We start from the raw sequence: 23348 nt of genomic DNA on the forward strand, positions 1-23348 counted from the left end.
CAAAAATTAGCCGAGTATGCTGACTCACGCCTGTAATCCCAGCTACTTGGGAGGCTGAGGCAGGAGAATTGCTGGAACTTGGGAGACGGAGGTTGCAGTGAGCAGAGATTGCCCGCTGCACTCCAGCCTAGGCGACAGAGTGAGACCCCATCTCCAAAAAAAGAGGAGTGAAGTTCCAACGTAGTCTACCCTGAAAGCATTATGCTAAACATTCCAGACATGAAAGGACAAATATTGTGATTCCATTTACATGAAATATCTAGCATAGGCCAATTCATGGAACCAGAAAGAAGAGGTTAGCAGGAGCTGGGGAGATGGGCAGTTAATTTCTTATTAGGAACAGAGTTTCTATTTGGATGATGAAAAAGTTTAGAAATAGATAGTGGTGATGGTTGTACAACATTATGAATGTAATTGATACCACTGGATTGCACACTTAAAAATGTTTAAAATGGGCCGGGCGCGGTGACTTACGCCTGTAATCGCAGCACTTTGGGAGCCCAAGGTGGGTGGATCACGAGGTCAGGAGATCGAGACCATCCTTGGCTAACACCTGTCTCTACTAAAAATACAAAAAATTAGCTGGGCGTGGTGGCAGGCGCCTGTAGTCACAGCTACTTGGGAGGCTGAGGCAGGAGAACGGCGTGAACCCGGGAGGCAGACCTTGCAGTGAGCCAAAATCACACCACTGCACTCCAGCCTGGGCAACAGAGGGAGACTCCATCTCAAAAAAAAAGAAAAAAGAAAAAAAAGATTAAAATGGCAAATTTTATGTAAGTTATATCTTACCATAATAAGAGAAAAAAAGAAAATGGGTTAAATAAGTGCAATTAGATCCTTTTCAGTAATTGAAAAAGTAAATGGATATGCTGTAGGATGCAAAGGTAGTACAGCAACACTGTGAGCAAACAGCATGATTGGAAAATGAGTGGCATACTTAAAGACAAACTCTTTTTGAGGCATCAATTATAGTACCTTTCATTGGAAGAAAGAATGATTAAGTGGGTGTAGCTTGTGGATGTTCATCTTCCTCTCTAAATAGCAAAGTGAATAAAATAAACCTTCTGGGCCGGGTGCGGTGGCTCACGCCTGTAATCCCAGCACTTTGGGAGGCTGAGGCGGGCGGGTCACAAGGTCAGACCATCCTGGCTAACACAGTGAAACAGCGTCTCTACTAAAAATACAAAAAGTTAGCCGGCTGTGGTGGCAGGTGCCTGTAGTCCCAGCTACGCGGGAGACTGAGGCAGGAGAATGGCGTGAACCCGGGAGGCGGAGCTTGCAGTGAGCCGAGATTGCGCCACTGCCCTCCAGCCTGGACGACAGAGCAAGACTCTGTCCCAAAAAATAACCAATAAATAAATAAATAAATAAACTGACAACTTCTACTATATGGTTTTTCCATTTAGACTCTGCATGCTTAAATGGGCCGTTAATCACAGCAGGCACATGTATGTGGAAGAGCTCTGTAAACTGCAAAACATACAAATCCTGTGTCCCCTTCTTATTTTCTAAAATAGCCATGTTTAATCTACTTTTTAGCTGCTTCCTTTTATAAACTTATAAAGAATTATATTGTAATTTTTTTTTCTCCCTTTTAGTATTTAGTGTCTCTGATCCGGGACAAGCTAGGATGGATGTGGGTTTTCTACTTTTTCATTCTCATGGTAAGTAGGTGCTCCTTTAAAAAAAAAAGTCATTTTTCTATTAATTAAGTTCAAAGCATTTACTTAAGTCACTTCTTCAGCAGAATTGTTGATTGCTTTTAAAGGCGCCTTTATGAAAAGTAACATTTTATTAGTCTAAAAGACACCTCCTTCTTCTTCTTCTCCTTCTCCTTCTCCTTCTCCTTCTCCTTCTCTTCTTCTTCTTCTTCTTCTTCTTCTCCTTCTTCCTTCTTCCTTCTTCCTTCTTCTTTTTTTTTTTTTTTTTTTGAGACGGAGTCTCGCTCTGCCGCCCAGGCTGGAGTGCAGTGGCCGGATCTCAGCTCACTGCAGGCTCCGCCTCCCGGGTTCACGCAATTCTCCTGCCTCAGCCTCCCCAGTAGCTGGGACTACAGGCGCCCGCCACCTCGCCCGGCTAGGTTTTTTTTTGTATTTTTTAGTAGAGACGGGGTTTCACCATGTTAGCCAGGATGGTCTCGATCTCCTGACCTCGTGATCCGCCCGCCTCGGCCTCCCAAGGTGCTGGGATTACAGGCTTGAGCCACCGCGCCCGGCCCCTTCTTCCTTCTTCTTCCTTCTTTTTCTTTTTTCTTCTTTCTTCTTCTTTCTTCTTCTTTTTTTTTTTTGAGGCAGTCTCGCTCTGTTGCCCAGGCTAAAGTGTGGTGGCATGATCTTGGGTCACTGCAGCCTCTGCCTCCCTGGTCAAGCGATTCTCCCACCTCAGCCTCCCGAATAGCTGGGATTACAGGCACCTGCCACCACGCCCGGCTAATTATAGAGACGGTGTTTCACCATATTGGCCAGGCTGGTCTTGAACTTCTGACGACCTCAGAGGATCCACCCGACTCGGCCTCCCAAAGTGCTGGGATTACAGGCATGAGCCACTGCGCCTGACCTCACATTCTTCTTTTTAAGGAAGAAAAAGGCTCTCAGTTTGCTCTTGACCTGAGTCTAATGAATATTGCCATTTATGACTTCAGAAAAACAAGAAGAGACTTATTTAAAGTATCACCAGCCCCTAATCAGTATACTCTTCTAGGCTACTCTCTATCTGCTGAATATAATTTAGGAATTCTGAAGTAAATTACAATGTACACCAAGCAACACTGAGTTAAAAGAGAAGCATTGCTGTAATTAACACTGTCATGTTTCCCGGTTCTAAAACGGTGATAGTTTCTTGAGGAAATATTTATGATGCCCTAGACAATCTTGGCTGGGATTCTCTGCTTTCTTGGAAATAGCCAATAAAGAATAAGTCGTTGTTTATTTTTTTAACTTTTTTTTTTTTTTTTTTTTTTTTTTTTTGAGACGGAGTCTTGCTTTGTCACCCAGGCTAGAGTGCAGTGGCCGGATCTCAGCTCACTGCAAGCTCCGCCTCCCAGGTTCACGCCATTCTCCTGGCTCAGCCTCCCGCGTAGCTGGGACTACAGGCGCCCGCCACCTCGCCCGGCTAGTTTTTTGTATGTTTTAGTAGAGACGGCGTTTCACCATGTTAGCCAGGATGGTCTCGATCTCCTGACCTCGTGATCCGCCCGTCTCGGCCTCCCAAAGTGCTGGGATTACAGGCTTGAGCCACCGCGCCCGGCCTTTAACTTATTTTTTTGAGACAGGGTCTCATTCAGTCACCCAGGCTGGAGTGCAGTGGCACGATCACAGCTCACTACAGCCTTGACCTCCTGGGCTCAGGTGATCCCGGGCTCAGGTGGTCCTCCCACTTCAGCCTCCTGATTAGCTGGGACTGTAGGTGTGTGCCACCACGCCTTGGTAACTTTTTGAATTTTTCCTAGAGGGGGTTTCACCATGTTGCCCAGGCTGGTCTCAAACTCCTGAGGCTTTGTGCTTTTAAAATGTTGCTCTCTGTTATGAGCTGTGACATACTGAGGCACATTATTGGTGGGACAGTGCTCAAGACAGGTCTACCCGAGAGTGTGGAAGGCGCCAGGGACGCATTCAGTATCCTGTCCTCAAACCCAGGGCACTGGGACTGAAGGCAGCCTCCACCACCCCTACTCCAGGCAGCTGTCTTCTTGCTGTGGTCAAGGATTCCCGGGATAGTCCAGCTCCAGGAATACCTTGGAGCTTGCATCTAATTCCCATCTAGCTTCCAAAGACTGGGCCATATAACTTGTGTTCCATTTCTGACATCCGTGCTAAGTAGAGGGAAGTATCTTGTGATGAACTTTCTGATGTGATCATGCTAGGAATTGTAGTAGAAAGAAGACTTTGTTACAAGGATCATCGTTTTAATCTGAGCCTCTGGTCTCAGTTCTCTGCTCTGCCTATGGCAAATTATGTGTATGTGGTGTTCTTTTTTTTTGGCAACTGAAATGTGATGTTAAGTATTTTGTAGTATTAGCCGTACTTTTCAAAATCATTTTCTAATTCATTGACGATTAAACGTTACCTTTGTATGAAGTCAAAATGAATGTAATTGTACAAATCCATTGTTATGTTCAAAACATGACGCTCTAACAGAAGTAACTTGTTGTTGCATTTTTAATCCTATTTTCTCTTCACAGACAAGTTGTACAATTGTGTTTATCTCGCCATTAATAGTGAGGGAAATATTCTCTCTCATGCGAAGGAGACAGGCTCATATACTGAGGGAGTGACTGGTGCCTGCAAGACAGAAAGAACAACGTCAGCCACATCAGGACCGTTGGGGCTTCGAACCTGCCCTAATTTGGGTTTGTCTAGGAGCACCAGCCTGACCTTGGATTGTCAGGGCTCTCTCAACACTGCCAGCCACCTGAGATGCTGACCAGCGGTGAAGGCTGAGCGAGTTTTCTACACTACAGGAATTATTGTTGATGATTTTTGTTGTTTCATGAATGTGCCGAGTGACCTCTGACTCTGCCAGCATCTTTGTGTGGCCTGTTGAGGTTTAGCATTTTAACCTTAACTGTTGTTTTGGACTTGAACTTTCTCTAGCCTCAAAAATGGAGTGAATAGGAGGCAAAGCCACGCGTGGTTTGTGTTGGTGATGTGTTCCACGAATGGAAGAGATCATTGCATTTTGCTTTGGTAATGAGTTTATAGAGAGTGGCTCATCTTTGAAGCATCAAATCCCGATCAAATGCTCAAGCTGGACCGAGCTGCCAGCCTGCCTTGGACAAAGAATCCCTCTGTTCCCTGTGGTGGGAAAGATCACACTACATGCCCGTTGAATGGCTCAGTCACTCTGTGTCTGATCCAAAAGTCATTCAGCCCTAGAAGCATGAATATCTTCAAATTATTGTCAACTGTTCTCCTCCATCTTCATTCAAATTAACTTTGGCTCCTGGAAGTATTTAGTCTTCCTTTCAAGGACCATAAGGTACATCAGTTATCTCGAACATTCCGACGTGTAACTCGCAGCCGAAGCAACTCCACCCCAGATCTGTTGTCTGGGAACTTTAGGATCCTCTAGGAAGCTAATCTGCTTAGTCTATTTTTAGAGGATTGATCTCTGGCACAACCGGGTTCCTGGAGTTACCTCAGCTGAGGACTAGAATTAGAGAAAAGGGAAAGACCTTTTGTTCTAGTAAGTGTCAAGTACGGATGCTCTTTGACTTACGGTAGGGTTACGTCCCAGGAAACCCATTGGAAGTCAAATGCATCTAATACCCCTGACCTACCGAACGCCACAGCTTAGCCTCGTCCACCCTAAATGTACTCAGAACACTTAGAATTGCCCACAGTTGGGTAGAATCATCTAACACAAACTCTGTTTTATAATCAAGTGTTGAATATATCATGTAATTTATTGAATACTGTACATTATGTCGAAATTGCAACCGTTTCGCACCATTTTAAAGTCCAAAAATCAGAAGCTGAGGACTGACTGTACGTGACATTGAATCACATGAGTGGATTACTAGGGCCTGAGGGGTGTCCGTTCTTTAGAAAAATGTGGAGTATATATCTTCAGGGCTGTGAATTCCATACTAGTTATCAATATTTTAAGATCATTCTGTATATGTATATATTTTAAATTATACAAGCAAGCTAGGAGGAGAATGTGCAATTTTGAAGGACACCTAATTTGCATTGGGTTAGGGAATATTTTTCAACCTCTTGCTTTATACTCTGATATGGGGTGTGTTTATGAACTTGTTAATATTATTTAATCATGCAGATTTCCAATCATTGTATTGCTCATTTACTGACAAAAAGGGAAAATACGAAACACAGAAAGGGGAAATAAACTGACTTTTATAATGAACCTCCGTTTCGGTATTTAAATGTATATACCATGAGTGCTGAGATTTAGAATGTGATCAGTGCCCTAATGTTTCCTGATACTGAGCGTTCCCGGGTGAGCCCACGCTAACCCACAGCATTGCTGGGTCACCTGCTCCTTCACCCGAGGTGCTGGGGTGGCTTCATTTCCATCTGTTCTGTGAAAACTTGCCCTTTCCTACTGTGGAAGACTGTGCTCCGTTTGGATGAATTGCCCGGTTGTAAGTTAAGGGCCGTCTGTTTTCTCATTGAACCTGTTGACTGGCGTTTGGTTCAGAGTTTCCTTTCCAGCTGCACTGTGGGTGTGGTCTCATCTTTGTGTCCCCACACCAGCCAGTGTTTTCTTACCCAGTTGAACCTTAGATTGGTGACTGTTTCCCTGACTTTTCTGTGGCCCCCGAGCTGTATTGAAATAAAACCATTTTTTGATTTTTTTTGAGACAAGAGTCTCGCTCTGTCACCCAGGCTGGAGTGCAGTGGCACGATCATGGCTTACTGCAGCCTCGACCTCCTGGAGTCAAAAGTGATCCTCCTGCCTCAGCTCCCAAGGAGCTGGGACTAGCCTCCCAAGTAGCTGACTGTGCGCCACCATGCCCGGCTAATTATTTTTAGTCTTTTTATTTTCTGTAGAGATGAAGTCTCACTGTTTCCTGGCTGGTCTTGAACTCCTGGGCTGAAGCAATCCTCCCACCTTGGCCTCCCCAAGTGCTGGGATAACAGGCATGAGCCACTGGTCCCTGCCTAAAATGAAATTACAAATAAATGCTCGGCACTGGACAACATGAAATAAGGATATATTCCCTTATTCTAGTTCTGCCAATCTGCACAGGAATTAACTTTTTTTTTTTTTTTTTTTGAGATGGAGTCTCACTCTGTTCCCAGGCTGGAGTGCACTGGTGCAATCTCGGCTCACTACAACCTCTACCTCCCAGGTTCAAGCGATACTCCTGCCTCAGCCTCCCAAGTAGCTGGGACTACAGGCGCACGCCACTATGCCCGGCTAATTTTTGTATCTTTAGTAGAGATGGGGCTTTGCCATGTTGGTCAGGCTGGTCTCTAACTCCTCAAGTGATCCACCTGCCTTGGCCTCCCAAATTGCTGGGATTACAGGCATGAGCCACTGCGCCCAGCCAGGATTTAACTTTAATGAACATCTAAGAGTTTGCTTTATTTTCTTAGTATCTTCTCCCTCGAAAAGGGACGAGAAAGCCATAGTGAAAGCTGGTTTGAAAATGCATCCTTTCCTCACAGCCAGATCGCCAATGCTCACTGGTTGAAATCAGATGCTGCGGTCTGCCTTTTCTTTTCAGAAGCTGTTTTCTTTTTCTTACAGTTTCAAAGGAGGAAATGTCTCTCGCTACTCTTGCTATTCCGTCCTTTCCTGGTTCCGAGGAACCAGAGTGCCACAGTCAGCATGCCTGCAGCAGTATTGGAGGAGCTGCTGTGCCTCATGATGTTCTGTGGGATGGAGAATGTACAATGCTGTCAGCCCTTTGCGCCCCTTTCCTTTTCCCTTTTTCCCTCCCGCTGCTCTTTTTTTTTTTCTTTTTTGAGACAGGGTCTTGCTCTGTCACCCAGGCTGGAGCGCAGTGGCCCACTACGAGTAGCTAGGGCTACAGGTGCTCACCACCACATTCAGCTAATTTTTAAAAATTTTCTTTGTAGAGAAGGGATTTCGCTGTGTTTCCCAGGCTGGTGGTGTCTTACACCTGGGCTCAAGTGATCTGCCCACCTCGGCCTCCCAAAGTGCCTGGATTACTGGCATGAGCCACCGCACCCAACCCCCTTCTTCAAAACCTCCGGAAGTCCTCCTGCCTCCCAAATCAATACATGGTAAAGCCTTTTCTTTTCCCTACTGACTTTTCTGACTAATGCCCTAGTTTTCTTTTTGCAGCTAAACTATTTGAGTTAATAGACAGTATCTGCTGCCTTCTCGTCTGTGCTACTCATTTCCTCCTCAACTAGGTAGCTGCCTATCTATTGGCCCAGGACGGTCCTGGTTTATGCCTGTCATTCACCGTAATTATCAATGGTACTTCCTTTCGCTCTCTGAGTGTCCTAGTTTGGACCCCGTATCTCTAGCCTCTGGCCTCTCATCACCCTACAGCATTGAGGGTCACTGAATTTTGAGATTTTTTTGCCCCCTCATCCCGTATTTGTGCTTGACACCTGTAACCACTTCGTCTTTCCCAGGACTTTTTCTTCTTTGGCTTCTCTGGCATTTTAATTTATCGAATCTTCTTACCGACTATCCCTTTTCCTGGGTTCTCTCCTCTGTTCCCTCTGTGCTGGTTTCCCTGATGAGCTACTTTTGTAATCTACCAGTAACCCCGTCAAGTACTTATTGAACAAGAAGCCACTAAAGAGAGGAATGGCATCTGTTTGTTAATGACTATCTGGTGCATAGTTAAGAACAGCCGGTCTCAGGGGAGGGGACTGGACTCGACTTATATAATCCCAACCCCTTCTCCCCTCCCCACACAGACCACTCTGCCAGTTTGCTGCATTAATCATTTTCAGCTCTTTAGGTCATAAACCCTTTTGAGAAACTGAAAGCCACTTAATGTCTCCCAGATTGAAATGCTTATATGAAAAAATATTCGCAATTTTCTTATTGGGTGAGCATGGGCCAAAACTTGAAGCTCATCGTTGGACCACAAAGTTCGAAACCTTGGTCAAGAGAATCAAGTACCTGGGATTGAGATTCTGCAGAGTTCAGTTTCACTCACTTTCTGTACTGACCCTCCCATTGCCTGTCTACACGAACCTTCTGCAGCGTCAGACCAGCTAGCTCGTTTACTCACTGCAAAGGGAAGTTGTGCATTCATATTCATACCTTCTTGTCTTGATTGACACCTCTCTTTAATACCGCTTTTTTGCTCCCAGCTTCGTGAATCTTAATTTTCCCTCAAGGCTTGGCCAAGCACCATCTCATCTGAGGAGCCTTTCCCAACCAGCCATGCTAGCCCTTCCTTCTCTACCATCTCTCCTTCCCTTGGTGGTAATGTCAGTGTTGCTTATTTGGTGCTTAGCTGTTTCTGTCTTCCCTATTTTTGTATCTAACTCCCCAAGGAGACGGCTGCTGTTTTTCTGCAGTGCCCAGCTCCTCGCATGGTTGGTGCAGAATAAATGTGGAGTGTGTTGGGAAGGGTGGGAGGAAGATTCAAGAGTGGAGTGTGGGCAGAGCAGGCCAGGGCAAAGTTCCTCCCTGACCCTGCATACTGCCCTGCCACCTGCTTTACACAGGACGCTGCACGCCTGCAATTAATGGCCGCAGACTGTCGGCGCTGCCCAGGTTCTCGGACTACGTGGCTTTTGAGTGCAGTCTCCTCTCCTCTGGCTCTTGGCAGCCTCGCCAGCTCTCCCTGAGGGCTCAGCGGCAGCGAACAGTGAGCTCTTTTGCTCCAATACAAATCTCCATGTTATTCAAGCTGCTGTCTTTATTCCTGCTGTGTGTTTTTACTTGGCCTGTCCCTTCCAAGCATTCAAACTCTCTTCATCCCTCATAGTCCCCTTCGTTGCCCACCTCCATGAAGCTTTTCCTGATAACCCTACTAGTAATGCTATTTTCCTTCTGGAAACCTCTCTTGAAAGCCCTTATCCTTAGACCACACAGTCTGCCCCAGGCTGATTGGTTTTATTGCCTTATTTTGTTCTCTATTGTTTCTGGCTAAGTTGTCATTTCCTCAATTAAATTGTGAGAGTCACAGGAGTCAGCACCCGGCCCAGGACACAGCAGCCATTTCATCACCACTGGCTAATGTTCCTTCCTACCTTGCTTCTTCTGTGCCTTTAGAGTCAATGTCATCTCCTTGTGCTTTTCCTTAGGCCATTTCTGGTGACATAAAGTTTGTTTCAGCTTATGTCTAGAATAAATCAAATTAAATGTGAAATACCGGCTGGGCATGATGGCTCATGCCTGTAAACCCAGCACTTTGGGAGTACGAGGCGGGTGGGTCACTTAAGGTTAGGAGTTCAAAACCAGCCTGGCCAATGTGATGAAACCCTGTTTCTACTAAAAATACAAAAATTTAGCTTGGTGTGGTGGTTGGCGCCTGTAATCCCAGCTATGCAAGAGGCTGAGGCAGGAGAATCACTTCAACTCAGGAGGCAGAGGCTGCAGTGAGCCGAGATTACACCACTGCACTCCAGCCTGGGCAAAAGAGCAAGACTCCATCTCAAAAAAAAAAAAAAAAAAAAAAAAGTGAAATACTGATATTTACATATACATGATCATAGATAATACAAATCACTTCAGTGGTTTTATATTTGTGTGTGTGTGTGTGTTATATGCAATGTAACAATGATTTGTTACTATATGGCTTTTTGGAAGTAAGAACATATGCATGTTGCATAGTGAATCAAATAATACTCGAAAAGTTCTGTACCTGGACACCAAAGGTGTGGTCTTTCAGCCATTAGTGAAATAATGCTTCATAGGTGGATGCATCTTTAAAAACTGCTGTTCCATTCACCACTCTGTTTTCTCCCCTACACAGTCTGAGGTCCGCAGATGGTTCTGTAGTTTACATGTGAGAACCAAGATTCAGAGAGGGTAAGTGGCTTGCTGGGAGTCAAATCATCTAAATAACAGAACTAGGACTAGATGAAAACCCAGTTTTTAAAATTTAACTTCAGTGGCTTCTTTTTCTGCCATGCAGCCTCTCCTTAAATTGACTCTTCCCCTAGACTTACTTCCAAGGTGTAAATTGGGTGGCCAGTTCTCATCTTTCTCTAGGGCCAGGGTCCCAAGGGTGAGCAGAATTGTCAGACCTGCACCTTTGTGTGGAAACCACCTGCGCCCTGTTCCTGCTGTTGGGCTGTGGCCCCACAGGGATGTCCAGGCCACCCTCGCTGACTGGCCTTGCCCTGGGGTCTTAACCTCTCTTTAGGGGGTCTTCTGTACTAGATTTGCCTTTTTATTTATTTATATTTTAAGATGGAGTTTTGTCGCCCAGGCTGGAGGGCAGTGGCATGATCTCGGCTCACTGCAACCTCCACTTCCTGGGTTCAAGGGATTATGCTGCATCAGCCTCCTGAGTAGCTGGGAGGTGCCTGGCACCATGCCTGGCTAATTTTGTATTTTTAGTAGAGATGGAGTTTCACCATGTTGCCCATGCTGGTCTTGAACTCCTGACTTCAGGTGATCCACCCACCTTGGCCTCCTAAAGTGCTGGGATTACAGATGTGAGCCACCGCGTTCGGCCTAGGTTTGCCTTTTTAAACAGCACCTCTTTACTCTTTTTCCTGCATCTTCTGTTTGAGTCTAAGAGTTGCAGCATCCACTTCATAAACTGCTGCGCTGGTGTTTCTCCCCCATTCTGTGTCTGCACAGTCAGCAGAGGTGTGACTGTTTCATGGGCCTGGCTGACCCAGGTCTGCCTTGGGTCCCTGCTCGGGCACCCCTCTTTCTAACAAATGTTGAATTAACCTTGAATGAGATTGTTGCTTCTAAAATGCCATTGGTCAGCTTTTTACTGCTTGGTCTTGCCCTCTGTTGAAGGAATGTTTTTTTTCTTTTTGTCCTTTCAGGGATTAAATAAAAAGTAGCAAAATTGTTGGAAACTGTTTTCAGTCCCCTTTATCACTGTGGCACAGGAAGCTGTCATCTCAGAAATTCTTCGGCAGAGAAACACAGATAAAAGGGCTACCCTGTTGGACAGGAATGTTCTTTTGGATTTAATGGGATAATTGTATTTAGGTAAAACCTTTCATCTGAGGACTTCAAAGGACTTTACCTTGTTTAGTAGTTATTATCACACCCTACAGAGTGACATTAGGGTACTACACTCCTAGATTTTTTTTTGCGTGTATGTGCATTTGTTTATTTATTTAGCATTGTGCTTGTTTTCTTAGGTTCACCATGGAAAGTCTCAGGAACCTAATAGCACTGCAGTTAATTTCCATTAAAAAATAGTACCTAACAAATAGCAGATGTAACTGGCCTCTGTGTCCTAGAATGAAGAATGAAGATGTTAATGGGGTTATAAAATAAAGAGCAACCATTCTGGAGCCAGGAAGGCGGGGCTGGGAGGGGCAAGAGTAGTGACCAAAGTACTGGCGGCAGAGAGCGCTCCTTCCCCACATGCCCCTAGTGGGTTTTACTTTTATTGGTTCTACTCAGGGTCCGAAAAGAGATTATTCTGTGAACAAGCTCTTGGAGAGAGTGTAGAGCCACATAATCCCCCTTAACAGTCTTTTTTTTCTTTCTTTCTTTTTTTTTTTTTAAGACAAAATCTCGCTCTGTTGCCCAGGCTGGAGTGCAGTGGTGCAATCTCAGCTCATTGCAGCCTCTGCCTCCTGGGTTCAAGCGATTCTTGTGCCTCAGCCTCCAGAGTAGTTGGGATTACAGGCGTTTGCCACCATGCCCGGCTAATTTTTGTATTTTTAGTAGAGACAGGGTTTCACCATGTTACCCAGGCTGATCTCAAACTCCTGACCTCAGGTGATCCACCTGCCTTGGTCTCCCCAAGTGCTCAGATTATAGGCGTGCACCACCGCACCTGACCAACAGATCTTTTGAGAAGCAAGCCTGTGTCATGACCGGAGGAAGGATCTCTAAGTAAGCGAAACTAAGGCCAACTCCCGCCCCTACCCTCCCAGCCCCAGTCTCTGCAATCCGTGAGAGACCATTGGCACAGCCTCTGGGTAAAGGGGTTGGATCGGTGGTGAAGGGAAGAAGCTTTCAGAGAAAAGCCTGGCAAGAGTGGCCATGGGGTGCCCAGTGCTGTCCCCTTTGCTGTCCCCTTCCACGTGCATCTGGTCTTGAGCTGTGGCCCAGCCATGTCACTTTCTACCAGCTTCTTTAATGCTGCAGGGTCGTGGTGGTTGTGAGAGAGAAGATTTTTATACCATTGGTTATGTTTTCCTTCCCAAAGAAGCAGTGCTTGCCCTGTGAAAACCTTTTCCCCATGGCGGGCCATTCATACCTCTTGGCTCAGCAGGGGGAGACAAAGTCCCAGACACTGCCTACTGCACTTGTTTGACGGAAAGTCCTGCGCGCTCTTTATTTCAGTCTCACTTTATATCAATTTGTTTAGATGTCCTCCTGGCTAGGAGTTTCCCCTCTGTGTAAGTCCTCAGTTCCCTCCCCTGGCCTATTTCTGCTGGTAACCTCCCAATTCCTTATACTGGAAGATGCAGAGGACCTGGAGATTGTCCACTGAGATGGTTCAGCCTCAAAATCCCTGGCTCAGCCTGTGCTAAAGTCTCAGATGATGTGGATCCTTAACTTCACTCGAAATCTCACTCCCTTAAATTAGCTTCTGTCTACCTTTTTCTTCAGTCTTTATGTCTCCAGAGCTCTGAATTGGGGCAGTGGAGGGAAGACAGACCATCAGTCACCCGCTTTGCCCCTTACAGCTGCCATCCTTCTACCACCAATGCCGAACAGATTCTCTGAATGGACAGTCCACCTATGAAAACCACTTTATTTTCCACCAACTCTTCCTCCCGTCATCTGGAATCCAGCTTTGAATTGAGTTTAGTGCTCAATTGACTTCCTCCCTCCCCGATGTGTGAATTTCTTTGTGTCATCTCTACCAGCTGGCCACTAACCTGTCCATAGAAACTGTCTCCTTTCAAGGACCAGAGCATGCTCTCCTGGGGAAGCCATTCTATTGTTGGAGAGCTCCGATGGTTAGAACAGTCTTCTATTCACTGAGAATCTCATGATTTCTTCCATTGGTTCTAGGAAGAAGCAACACAAATGTATATTTTCTCTTGAGATATGTAATATACAGTTTTTTCCTTATTTACGTTGAAGGGCTAACTCAATGTATTTGAAGACAACTTCCGTCTTTCCCTTTCAAAAGCTTTTTAGGGCCGGGTGCGGTGGCTCATGCCTGTAATCCCAGCACTTTGGGAGGCTGAGGTGGGCGGATTGCTTGAGGTCAGGAGTTTGAGACCAGCCTGAGCAACATGGCAAAACCCCGTCTCTACTAAAAATACAAAAATGAGCTGGGCACGGTGGTGGGCGCCTGTAATCCCAGCTATTCGGGAAGTTGAGGCAGATGAATTGCTTGAACCTGGGAGGTGGAGGAGGAGGTTGCAGTGAGCCGAGATCGTGCCACTGCACTCCAGCCTGGGTGACAGAGTGAGACCCTCTCTCTCTCTCTCAAAACAAACAAACAAACAAAAAACACTTTTTCAAAATGTTATTGAAACACTTCCCCCGCTATTGCCTTCTGATCAAACCGGAGGTCCCAGTTCTTCCCTTTTGAAATTGTTGAGTACCTTCTCGTTCTTTGAACTCTACTCATCTTTCCCAACTTGGTTTCCTCTTTCCTCCTAATCCTCAATCCCAAGAAACTCTCTAGGCAAAATTCTTTCATTTTCTGTGTTCCAGAGATTCTTGTTCATACTCGACCTTGTCTTCACCAGTCTACAAAACTCTAGAAAGGTCTACATTCTAATCATTAAAAAAAAAAATCTCGGCCAGGCGCGGTGGCTCAAGCCTGTAATTCCAGCACTTTGGGAGGCCGAGATGGGTGGATCATGAGGTCAGGAGATCGAGACCATCCTGGCTAACACGGTGAAACCCCATCTCTACTAAAAAATACAAAAAACTAGCCGGGCGAGGTGGCGGGCGCCTGTAGTCCCAGCTACTCGGAGGCTGAGGCAGGAGAATGGCGTGAACCCGGGAGGCGGAGCTTGCAGTGAGCTGAGATCCGGCCACTGCACTCCAGCCTGGGTGACAGAGCGAGATTCTGTCTCAAAAAAAAAAAAAAAAAAAAAAAAAAAAAACTCCTAGTAGAGTGCCTGGTAAACAGGAGGTAGAACATTACTTAATGTTTAATTTTCTCTCTTCTTGCTCTAGTACTTCCTTAGAAAGTTCACTTTTTAATATTTTTAAAAATCTACAAATGACTACTAAATATTTAGCCCTAGCCTCAATTTGTTACTCATTTTCCAGTCTTAGGTTCCCTGGAGATCACTGGATATCCCAATTTAATATAGCTAGTTTCCTCCAGTCCCTGCAAACCTGCTGCCCATATAACTTTCCTAGTGGTTTTTGTTCAGTAAGCTCCTTGAAACGATTTTGAAGAACCTTAGGAATCGAGCCATGTCTGGATTCTCATTCGTGAAGTTGTTCTGATTCCCGAACCATGGCCCTCAACTGGGCCGTGATTCTCACGCTTTCTGGTTTCTCTTTAACTGTCGGGGGCAGCCCAGTCTTTCAATTCCCCCGAGCTCTCAGCCACAGGGATCATTTTTGGCACATCTTTCTCTTTCCATGTAGTCAGCCTCCTCCAGGAGGAAAAGTCAGCCTCCTCCTCACTTTTCCAATTCATCTTTCATTTTTATTTCCGAGCCACCATCCTGTGCCTGGGTGACTGGCAAGAGCTTCACTGCTGGTGCGTCTGCTCCCAGCCTTGCCTCGCTTCACTCTGCCCTGTGCTCAACTCTTAGAATAGTCTTGCTAAGGGGACTTTTGCGGTGTTATTCCGCTGCTTAGATGTCGAGAGTGACTCTTCCTTGCTGGATTAAGTGTGAGATCTTGCACGAATCCTCATCTCTAGCTACAAAATCTGAGACAGACCAGAGACCTGTTAGGACGCAGAGGCTGCACTCTTCTTCTATGGATGTACTGTTTGTAATTAATAGTATTGACCAACTCTCTTCTTTTGTCTTTTTTTTAAACAACTTTATTGAGATATAATTTATACATGCCATATAAGTCATCCATTTAAAGTGCACAAAGGTTTTGGGGACATTCACGGAGCTGTGCAACCATTATCACAATCAATTGTAGAACATTTTCATCATCCCCCCAAGAAACTCCATACCCATTAGCACTCACTCTCCATTTTCTCCAAGCCCCTAACCCCTGGCATCCATCACACTTCCGTCTCTATAGATTTCAGACATTTCTTCTAAATGGAATTGAACAGCATGTGGCCTTTTGTGACTAGCTTCTTTCACATAGCGTCATCATTTCAAGGTTCATCTATGTTGAAGCATATATCAGTATTTCATTTCTTTTTATTGCATAAAAGATTTCCATTGTATGGATATACCACATTTTGAGTATCCAGTCATCAGTTGATGGACCTCGGGTTGTCTGTCTTCATTTTATGTAATTCACATACACGAAACTCCACCCCTTTACAATGTAAAATTCTTTTTTTTTTTTTTTTTTTTTTTTTTTTTAGTTTATTCACAGTGTTGTGTGACCATCTCCACATCTAACTTTAGGACATTTTCATTACCCCAAAAAGGAACCCTCCACCCATTAGCAGTCCACTCCACTCTCCCCACTCCCCTGCTTCTGGCAAATGCTGCTTTCCATTTTGTGTGGATGGATTTTCCTCCTGTAGACATGGCATATGAATGGAAGGATGCAATATGGGGCCTTTTGTGACAGGTTTCTTCTACTTACATAATGTTTTCAAGGTGATTCTGTGTTTTCTTAGATTCTGTATTTGTCTATTTGGCATTCATTCATCACGGCCCTACTGGATTAACTCTATTTTCTTATTTTCTACAATCTTGATGTCTTGTTATTCATGGCCTGGCTGACTGGGAGACACTGCCCCTCCCAGAGTGAGCCAGTTCTTAGAGATCGCCAAGGCCTGGCCCAGGAGAACACCTTTCATTTGCAAACGAATCAGCGGTCTTCTTTATCCAACTCTCACACCAAGCTAATATTACCCCGCCCTCAATCAACCCAGCGACAGGCACCAGGCAACTAGCTGACAGCCCCTACGCTCTAAAGCCTGGCAAAATTATTTACGCTAGTCAGTCCTCAACTGTTTAACCCTAACCTGTCTTGCCTTTCCTGCAGAAGACACAATAAAGTCTCTGGCCCTGGCTTTTCGCTTACCCTTCTGCCTCCTGCCCAAAATCGGTGCTTCCCCATGTGGACCTACATAGCCTGGCATCTTCTCCTGTCAGGAGCTGTAGGTCATAAAAGCCTTCTTTCAGTGGCATGGACCTCTGTGTAGTCACTTGGTTACCTCCATAAATTAAACTCTTGTGGGTACAATTGAGCCAAATGTTCGTTTAGGTTGTAGCATGTATCAGTTTTTCATTACTTTTTTTGAGATAGAGTCTCGCTCTATCACCCAGGCTGGAGTGCAGTGGCGCGATCTCTGCTCACTGCAACCTCTGCCTCCCAGATTCAAGCGATTCTCCCACCTCAGCCTCCTGAGTAGCTAGAGCTACAGGCACGCACCCATCAACGCCTGGCTAATTTTTGTGTTTTTAATAGAGACAGGGTTTCACTACGTTGGGCAGGCTGGTCTTGAACTCCTGACCTCAGGTGATCCGCCCACCTTGGCCTCTCCCAAAGTGCTGGGATTACAGGTACGAGCCACCACGCCCGGCCTCTTCGTTCATTTTTATGGCTGGATGGATAATATTGCGTTGTGTGGATATGCCACATTTTGTTCATTCATTCATCAGTTGATGGATATTTGTGTTCCCCTTTTTGGCTATTTTGAATACTGCTTCTGTGAGCATTCATGTACAAGTTTTGGTGTGAACATATGTTTTAAATTCTCTTGGGTAAATACCTAGTTGTAGAATTGCTGCATCATTTGGTAATTCTATGTTTAACATTTGGAGGAACCATCAAACTGTTTTCCAAAGTGGCTGCATCATTTTACAATCCCATCGGCAGTCTGTGAAGCTTCCAGGTTCTCTGTGTTTTCACTGACACTTGTTATTGCCTATCTTTTAATAATCCTAACAGATTTGAAGTGGCGTGTTATTGTGGTTTTGATTTGCAATTCTCTAATGAATAACGATGTTGAGCATCTTTTCATGTGCTTATTGGCCATTTGAATATCTTTTTGGTGAAATATCTTCTTTGCTCTTTTTTTTTTTTTTTTAATATGAGGCAGAGACTCACTCTGTCACCCAGGCTGGAGTGCAGTGGTGTGATCTTGGCTCACTGCAACCTCTGCCTCCCAGGTTCAAATGATTCTTGTGCCTCAACCTCTGGAGTAGCTGGGATTACAGGCGCTGCAAACATGCTTGGCTAATTTTCTTTTTTTTTTAAGTAGAGATGGGGTTTCACTATGTTGGCCAGGCTGGACTCAAACTCCTGACCTCAGGTGATCTGCCCGCCTTGGCCTCCCAAAGTGCTGGGATTACAGGCGTGAGCCACCATACCTGGCCATCTTTTTTTATTTTTTAATTAGATTATTTGTCCTTTTTTTTTTTTTTTTTTTTTTTGAGACGGAGTCTTGCTCTGTCACCCAGGCTAGAGTGCAGTGGCCGGATCTCAGCTCACTGCAAGCTCCTCCTCTCGGGTTCACGCCATTCTCCTGCCTCAGCCTCCCGAGTAGCTGGGACTACAGGCACCCGCTACTTCGCCTGGCTAGTTTTTTGTATTTTTTAGTAGAGACGGGGTTTCACCGTATTAGCCAGGATGGTCTCGATCTCCTGACCTCATGATCCGCCCGTCTTGGCCTCCCAAAGTGCTGGGATTACAGGCGTGAGCCACCATACCTGGCCATCTTTTTTTATTTTTTAATTAGATTATTTGTCCTTTTATTGTTGAGTTGTAGGAGTTCTTTATGTACTAATGTTTTGGATATAAGTCCCTCATCAGATGTCGGGTTTGCAAAATTTTCTTCCATTCTGTGGGATGTCTTTTCACTTTCTTACTGGTGTCCTTTGAAACACACACAAATAATATTGATGAAGTCCAATTTATTTTTCCTTTTGTCCCTTTTGGGTTTGGTGTCATATATAAGATATCTTGGCCTAATCCAGGGTTACAAAGATTTATTCCTATGTTTCCTTCTAAGAGTTTCATAGTTCTAGCCCTTACTTTTAGGTGTATGATCCATTTTGTGTTATTTTTTGCAGATTGTATGAAGTAGGAGGCTCATTCATTTTTTTTTACACATGAATATCCAGTTGCCCAGCATCATTTGTTGAAAAGATTATTTTCACCTCCATTGAAATATTTTGGCATCTTTGTTTAATATCAGTTGGCCATGAATGTAAGGGTTTATTTCGGGACTCTCAATTTTTATCAGATTGATCTATATGTCTATCTTTATGTCAATACCGTTCTGTCTTATCTTAATAACTATAGCTTTGTAGTAAGTTTTTTTCTTTTTCTTTTTCTTTTTTTTGAGACAGGGTCTTGCTGCCCAGGCTGGAGCGTAGTGGTGCGATGCTGGCTCATTGCAACTTTTGCCTCTTGGGTTCAAGTGATTTTTCTGCCTCAGCCTCAGCCTCCCGAGTAGCTGGGATTATAGGCACCCACCACCACACCTGGCTAAGTTTGAATTTTTGTATTTTTTCAGTAGAGACGAGGTTTCACCATGTTGGCCAGGATGGTCTCTAACTCGACTTCAAATGATCCACCCGCCTCAGCCTCTCAAAGTGCTGGGATTACAGGCATGAGTCATCATGCCTCGCCTGTAGTAAGTTTTGAAATCAGCAAGTGTGAGTCCTCTAACTTTGTTCTTAATTTTCAAAATTGCTTTGGTGAGTCTGAGTCCCTTGCATTTCCATATGAATTTTAGAATTAACTTGTCAATTCCTATAAAACAAGACAGCTGGGATTTTGATAGGGGTTGTATTGAGTCTGTAGATCAATTTGAGGAGTATTGTCATCTTAACAATATTAAACCTTTCAATCCATGAATATGGGATGCCTTTTTATTTATTTATGCCTTTAATTTATTTCAGTGACGTTTTGTAGTTTTTGGTGCACAAGTGTTGTTACTTCTTTTGTTAAATCTATTTTGTATTTTTTTTTTTATTTCTTTCTTTCTTTTTATTTTTGAGACAGAGTTCACTCCCGTTGCCCAGGCTGGAGTGCAATGGTGTGATCTTGGCTCACTGCAAACTCTGCCTCCCAGGTTCAAGCGATTCTCCTGCCTCACCCTCCTGAGTAGCTGGGATTACAGGCGCCCACCACCACGCCCATCTAATTTTTGTATTTTTGGTAGAGATGGGGTTTCACCATGTTGGCCAGGCTGGTCTCAAACTCATGACCTCAGGTGATCCACCCGCCTCGACCTCCCAAAGTCCTGGGATTATAGGCATGAGCCACTGCGCCCAGCCATTTTTTTCTTTTTAATTTTATTGTAAGTGGAATTATTTTCTTACCTTCATTTTGGGTTGTTCAATACTAGTATATGGAGATATACAATTGAGTTTTATATATTGATCTTGTATCCTGCAACCTTGCTGAACTCGTTTATTTGTTCTAATAATTCTGTGGATTCCTTAGGATGTTTTTATATATAGGATCATGCCATCTGGGAACAGAGATAGTTTAACTTCTTTTTCAATCTGGGTGCCTTATTTTTTTCTTGCCCAATTTCCCTGGTTAGAATCTTCAGTACAGTGTTGCATAGAAGTGATAAGAGCAGACATCCTTGTCTCGCTCCTGATTTTAGGAGGAAAGTATCTCGTCTTTCACTGTTAAGTATGATGTTAACTGTGAGTGTTTTGTGGATGGCCTCTTGCCTTCTTGTCGTCTTGCACCGTCCTGTTTCTCTTTCTACTCTGTATAGTGGAAAGAATGTGAACCTCAGAATCAGACTTGGATTTGAATTGATTAGTTCATTAATTTCACCAGAAAATACTGAGTGTTAGAGAGAGTGAGATTACATTGGATTTAGTCATATAGATTAAGCTGTAGTGGTAAGAGCTGTGATGGGGGTATGGCCAAGGCAGTGAAGGGGACAGAAAACCGGCCCCTGGGAAGGTTTGGACACCTCGAGGATACGATGCCTGAATTGCTCTTAAAAAACAGTAGGAGATAGTCTTGAAAAACAGGGAGCACCTGCAGCGATGGGAAGGTAGCTGTATTCTGTGAGCCACAGATAGGTCTGTGAGGGCAGAGTATGGGGTGCCTGCAAGTGAGTGGTTGAGGTGATCCCAGAGAGTGAGCAGAGCCACCTCACCAAGGTCCTTGCTAGCTTCTGAAGGTGTTGTGAGAACTGGATTTTTGTATTGGAACCCTTGGTGGTAGAGGAGATGGAGTGGTAATGGGTGAGACCATGAAGAGAGCGACCTGGAGAGAGGAAGCTATTGCCTAAGCAGGGGACACCTGAGGACCTAAAGGAAGGCTCTAAAGTAAGGCTGGAAGAAGGGAATTGAGTCAAGAAAGATTAGAAGGTAGTAATAACAAGGTGTGTCGCAGTTGACTGAGAGGTGAGGGAGATGGATTTGCAGAGAATGACTCTTGGATTTCTGATGTGGAATTTGGGTTGTTTGATGGAATAGACTAGATTCAGTTTTCTCATCTGTAAAATGGAAAAAATACTTTGCAGATAACATAGTAAAATCTCTTAGCACAAGCATATGGTTGTGACTCAATAAATGCTCATTCTTTTTGCTTTCCCCCATTTTGTTTCTGTTTCTTCCATTCTCTCAATGTAGGTCTTTGTTTGGTCAGTTCTGCCTTTGGAATGCTTTTCTTTGCTGTGTCCCATACTTCCCACTGTGACTGCCGCATGGGTGACTCCTGGATCCCTCTCTCCAGCCCTGATCACACTTGCATGCATTTTCGACTGTGTTCTGGTCATCTCCATGGCCTCTCACCCTCACAAGGGAGAACCACCCCCAAATTGTTTTCTCCTCTTGAGGTCCATATGCCTGTTGATGGCACTGTCATCTTCTCAGTCGATTCAGCTACAAATCATTTTCTCTAGTTGAAAAAAACACATCTACCTCTAGTGGTTTTGAGTATTTCAGAATCATTTTGATGTCTTTCTCTTCCTCTTTCATTTGTTCACATTTGGTGAATATTTGGCCTCTGTTTAATTACCTCCATAACATTATACACACAAGTTTCTTTTTCTATCTCATTGTTACTTCCCTCATCAGGCCTTTATTAGTTACCATCTGAACTATGATACTGGTTCCCTGGCTTCCCTTCCTTTCAAGTCATCTTGCCACAACTGCCAGACCAAGCTTCTGGAAGCTCTGATTGGATCACCCCTGTCGCCTTGTGGGTTCTCCAGACCCACTGGATCAAGCCCAAGCTCCTAAGCCTGTCATTTAAGGCACTGCATGTCTAAACCCCGCATACCACTCTGATTTTATCTCCCCACATCCTTGTGGAAGAATGAGGCAGTTATCTGCACCTTTAATATCATCTCTGTGTCTTCCCTGGTGGAAATTGTGCTTATTCTTCAAGGCACAGTTTGTGAATCCTGCCTAACTTTCATCAAACCAGGTAATTCTTTTTCATATCACATAGGACTCTGTGCTTATTTATTTTATTTTGTTTTTTTAAGACAGAGTCTCACTCTATCACCCAGGCTGGAGTGCAACAGCATGATCTTGGCTCACTGCAACCTCTGCCTCCCGGGTTCAAGTGATTCTCCTGCCTCAGCCTCCACAGTAGCTGGGACTACAGGTACACGCCACCGTGCCCAGCTAATTTTCATATTTTTAGTAGAGATGGGGTTTCGCCATATTGACCGGGCTGATCTCGAACTCCTGGCCTCAAGTGTTCCTCCTTCCTTGGCCTCCCAAAATGCTGGGATTACAGGCATGAGCCACCGCACCTGGCGGTGCTTATTTAAAATGATCTGTGTACACTTCTTATCTCTCCTACTAGATTTAATCTCCTTGAGGTGCCTCCATCTGTGTAACCCTCAAAATGCCTTCTTCATATTCAGTATATGTTTGTGAATGGAAGGTATACACTCCTCATCTTCCTGAAGCATACAGGCATGACCTCTGCTTTTCCAAATCCCCATTCCCAAGGGTCTGTGACACAAGACAGTGAGAAGGTGAAGGACAGCTGACTTTCCCCTGTGGGACCTCTTGCAATTTAATACACAGGAGCGTGAGGATGTTGCACAGGCAGGTTCTTATTTAAATTCCTGGTAGCTGAGCCCAGCAGCCTGTGGTGGGTTTGATTTAGTCTGTACAGCACTTAACTCTTTCTATGGATGAAAGATGAAAGTGGATGAAAGTTCTCACGGACGTATGGGAACCAGATAGATTGAGAAATTAACTCATGTGTGGTGCAATTATACAGAGCTCTGGGTACCAGTCTGATTTTTCCTTACAGAATCTAGAACTTAACTGACATACTTCTTAGGTACTTTCAGACACACAGCCAAACACGTAGCCAGGTGATTCATTTGGTAAATTCCGTAAGGTCCGCCCTGCCCTGGAATGGCTTCTCAGCAAGGCTGTCTCAGCTAGGCTGGGAAGGAGGTGGCTTTCAGTTCCGGTTTCCAATCAGTGACTAACAAGAACTGGTTAAGAAGCAGGAAGAATAGAAAGAGTTAGATGGTTTCTGTGTTGGGCTAAAAAAAAAACCCTCTCAGATACCCGGTTCCTACAATGCATGTCTCCTGGCAGCCAGACAAGGAAGGAGAGAAACTGTGAAGGGTGCCAGGGTGCCAACAAGAGCACTCGTGTTCTTGGCAGAGCTCAGAATAGCGTTCGCAGCTCTCAGTGATTCATCATCCGCAGGCCTGCCCACCCGTGATCTGAGTGACTGAGGACGGGGTGAGTCAGGCAGCTCCC

General features: G+C 44.7%; 2 protein-coding genes across 40 annotated transcripts in view; one reads left to right on the plus strand and one right to left on the minus strand.

Moving 5' to 3' along the window:
* The window catches only part of SLC37A3 (solute carrier family 37 member 3), a 65046-nt gene extending 59181 nt beyond the window's left edge, over window positions 1-5865 (plus strand). For both annotated transcript variants that reach the window (XM_050782251.1, XM_050782252.1), the window contains 2 exons: window positions 1599-1664; window positions 4181-5865. In XM_050782251.1, the coding sequence (XP_050638208.1) occupies window positions 1599-1664; window positions 4181-4273 (159 nt within the window). In that variant the 3' untranslated portion in view covers window positions 4274-5865. The remainder of the gene's footprint in view (window positions 1-1598; window positions 1665-4180) is intronic.
* The window catches only part of NDUFB2 (NADH:ubiquinone oxidoreductase subunit B2), a 1166996-nt gene that overhangs the window by 353880 nt on the left and 789768 nt on the right, over window positions 1-23348 (minus strand). The window lies entirely within an intron of this gene.

The sequence above is a fragment of the Macaca thibetana genome, chromosome 3, assembly GCF_024542745.1.
Source record: "Macaca thibetana thibetana isolate TM-01 chromosome 3, ASM2454274v1, whole genome shotgun sequence".
NCBI classification, from domain to species: Eukaryota; Metazoa; Chordata; class Mammalia; order Primates; family Cercopithecidae; genus Macaca; species Macaca thibetana.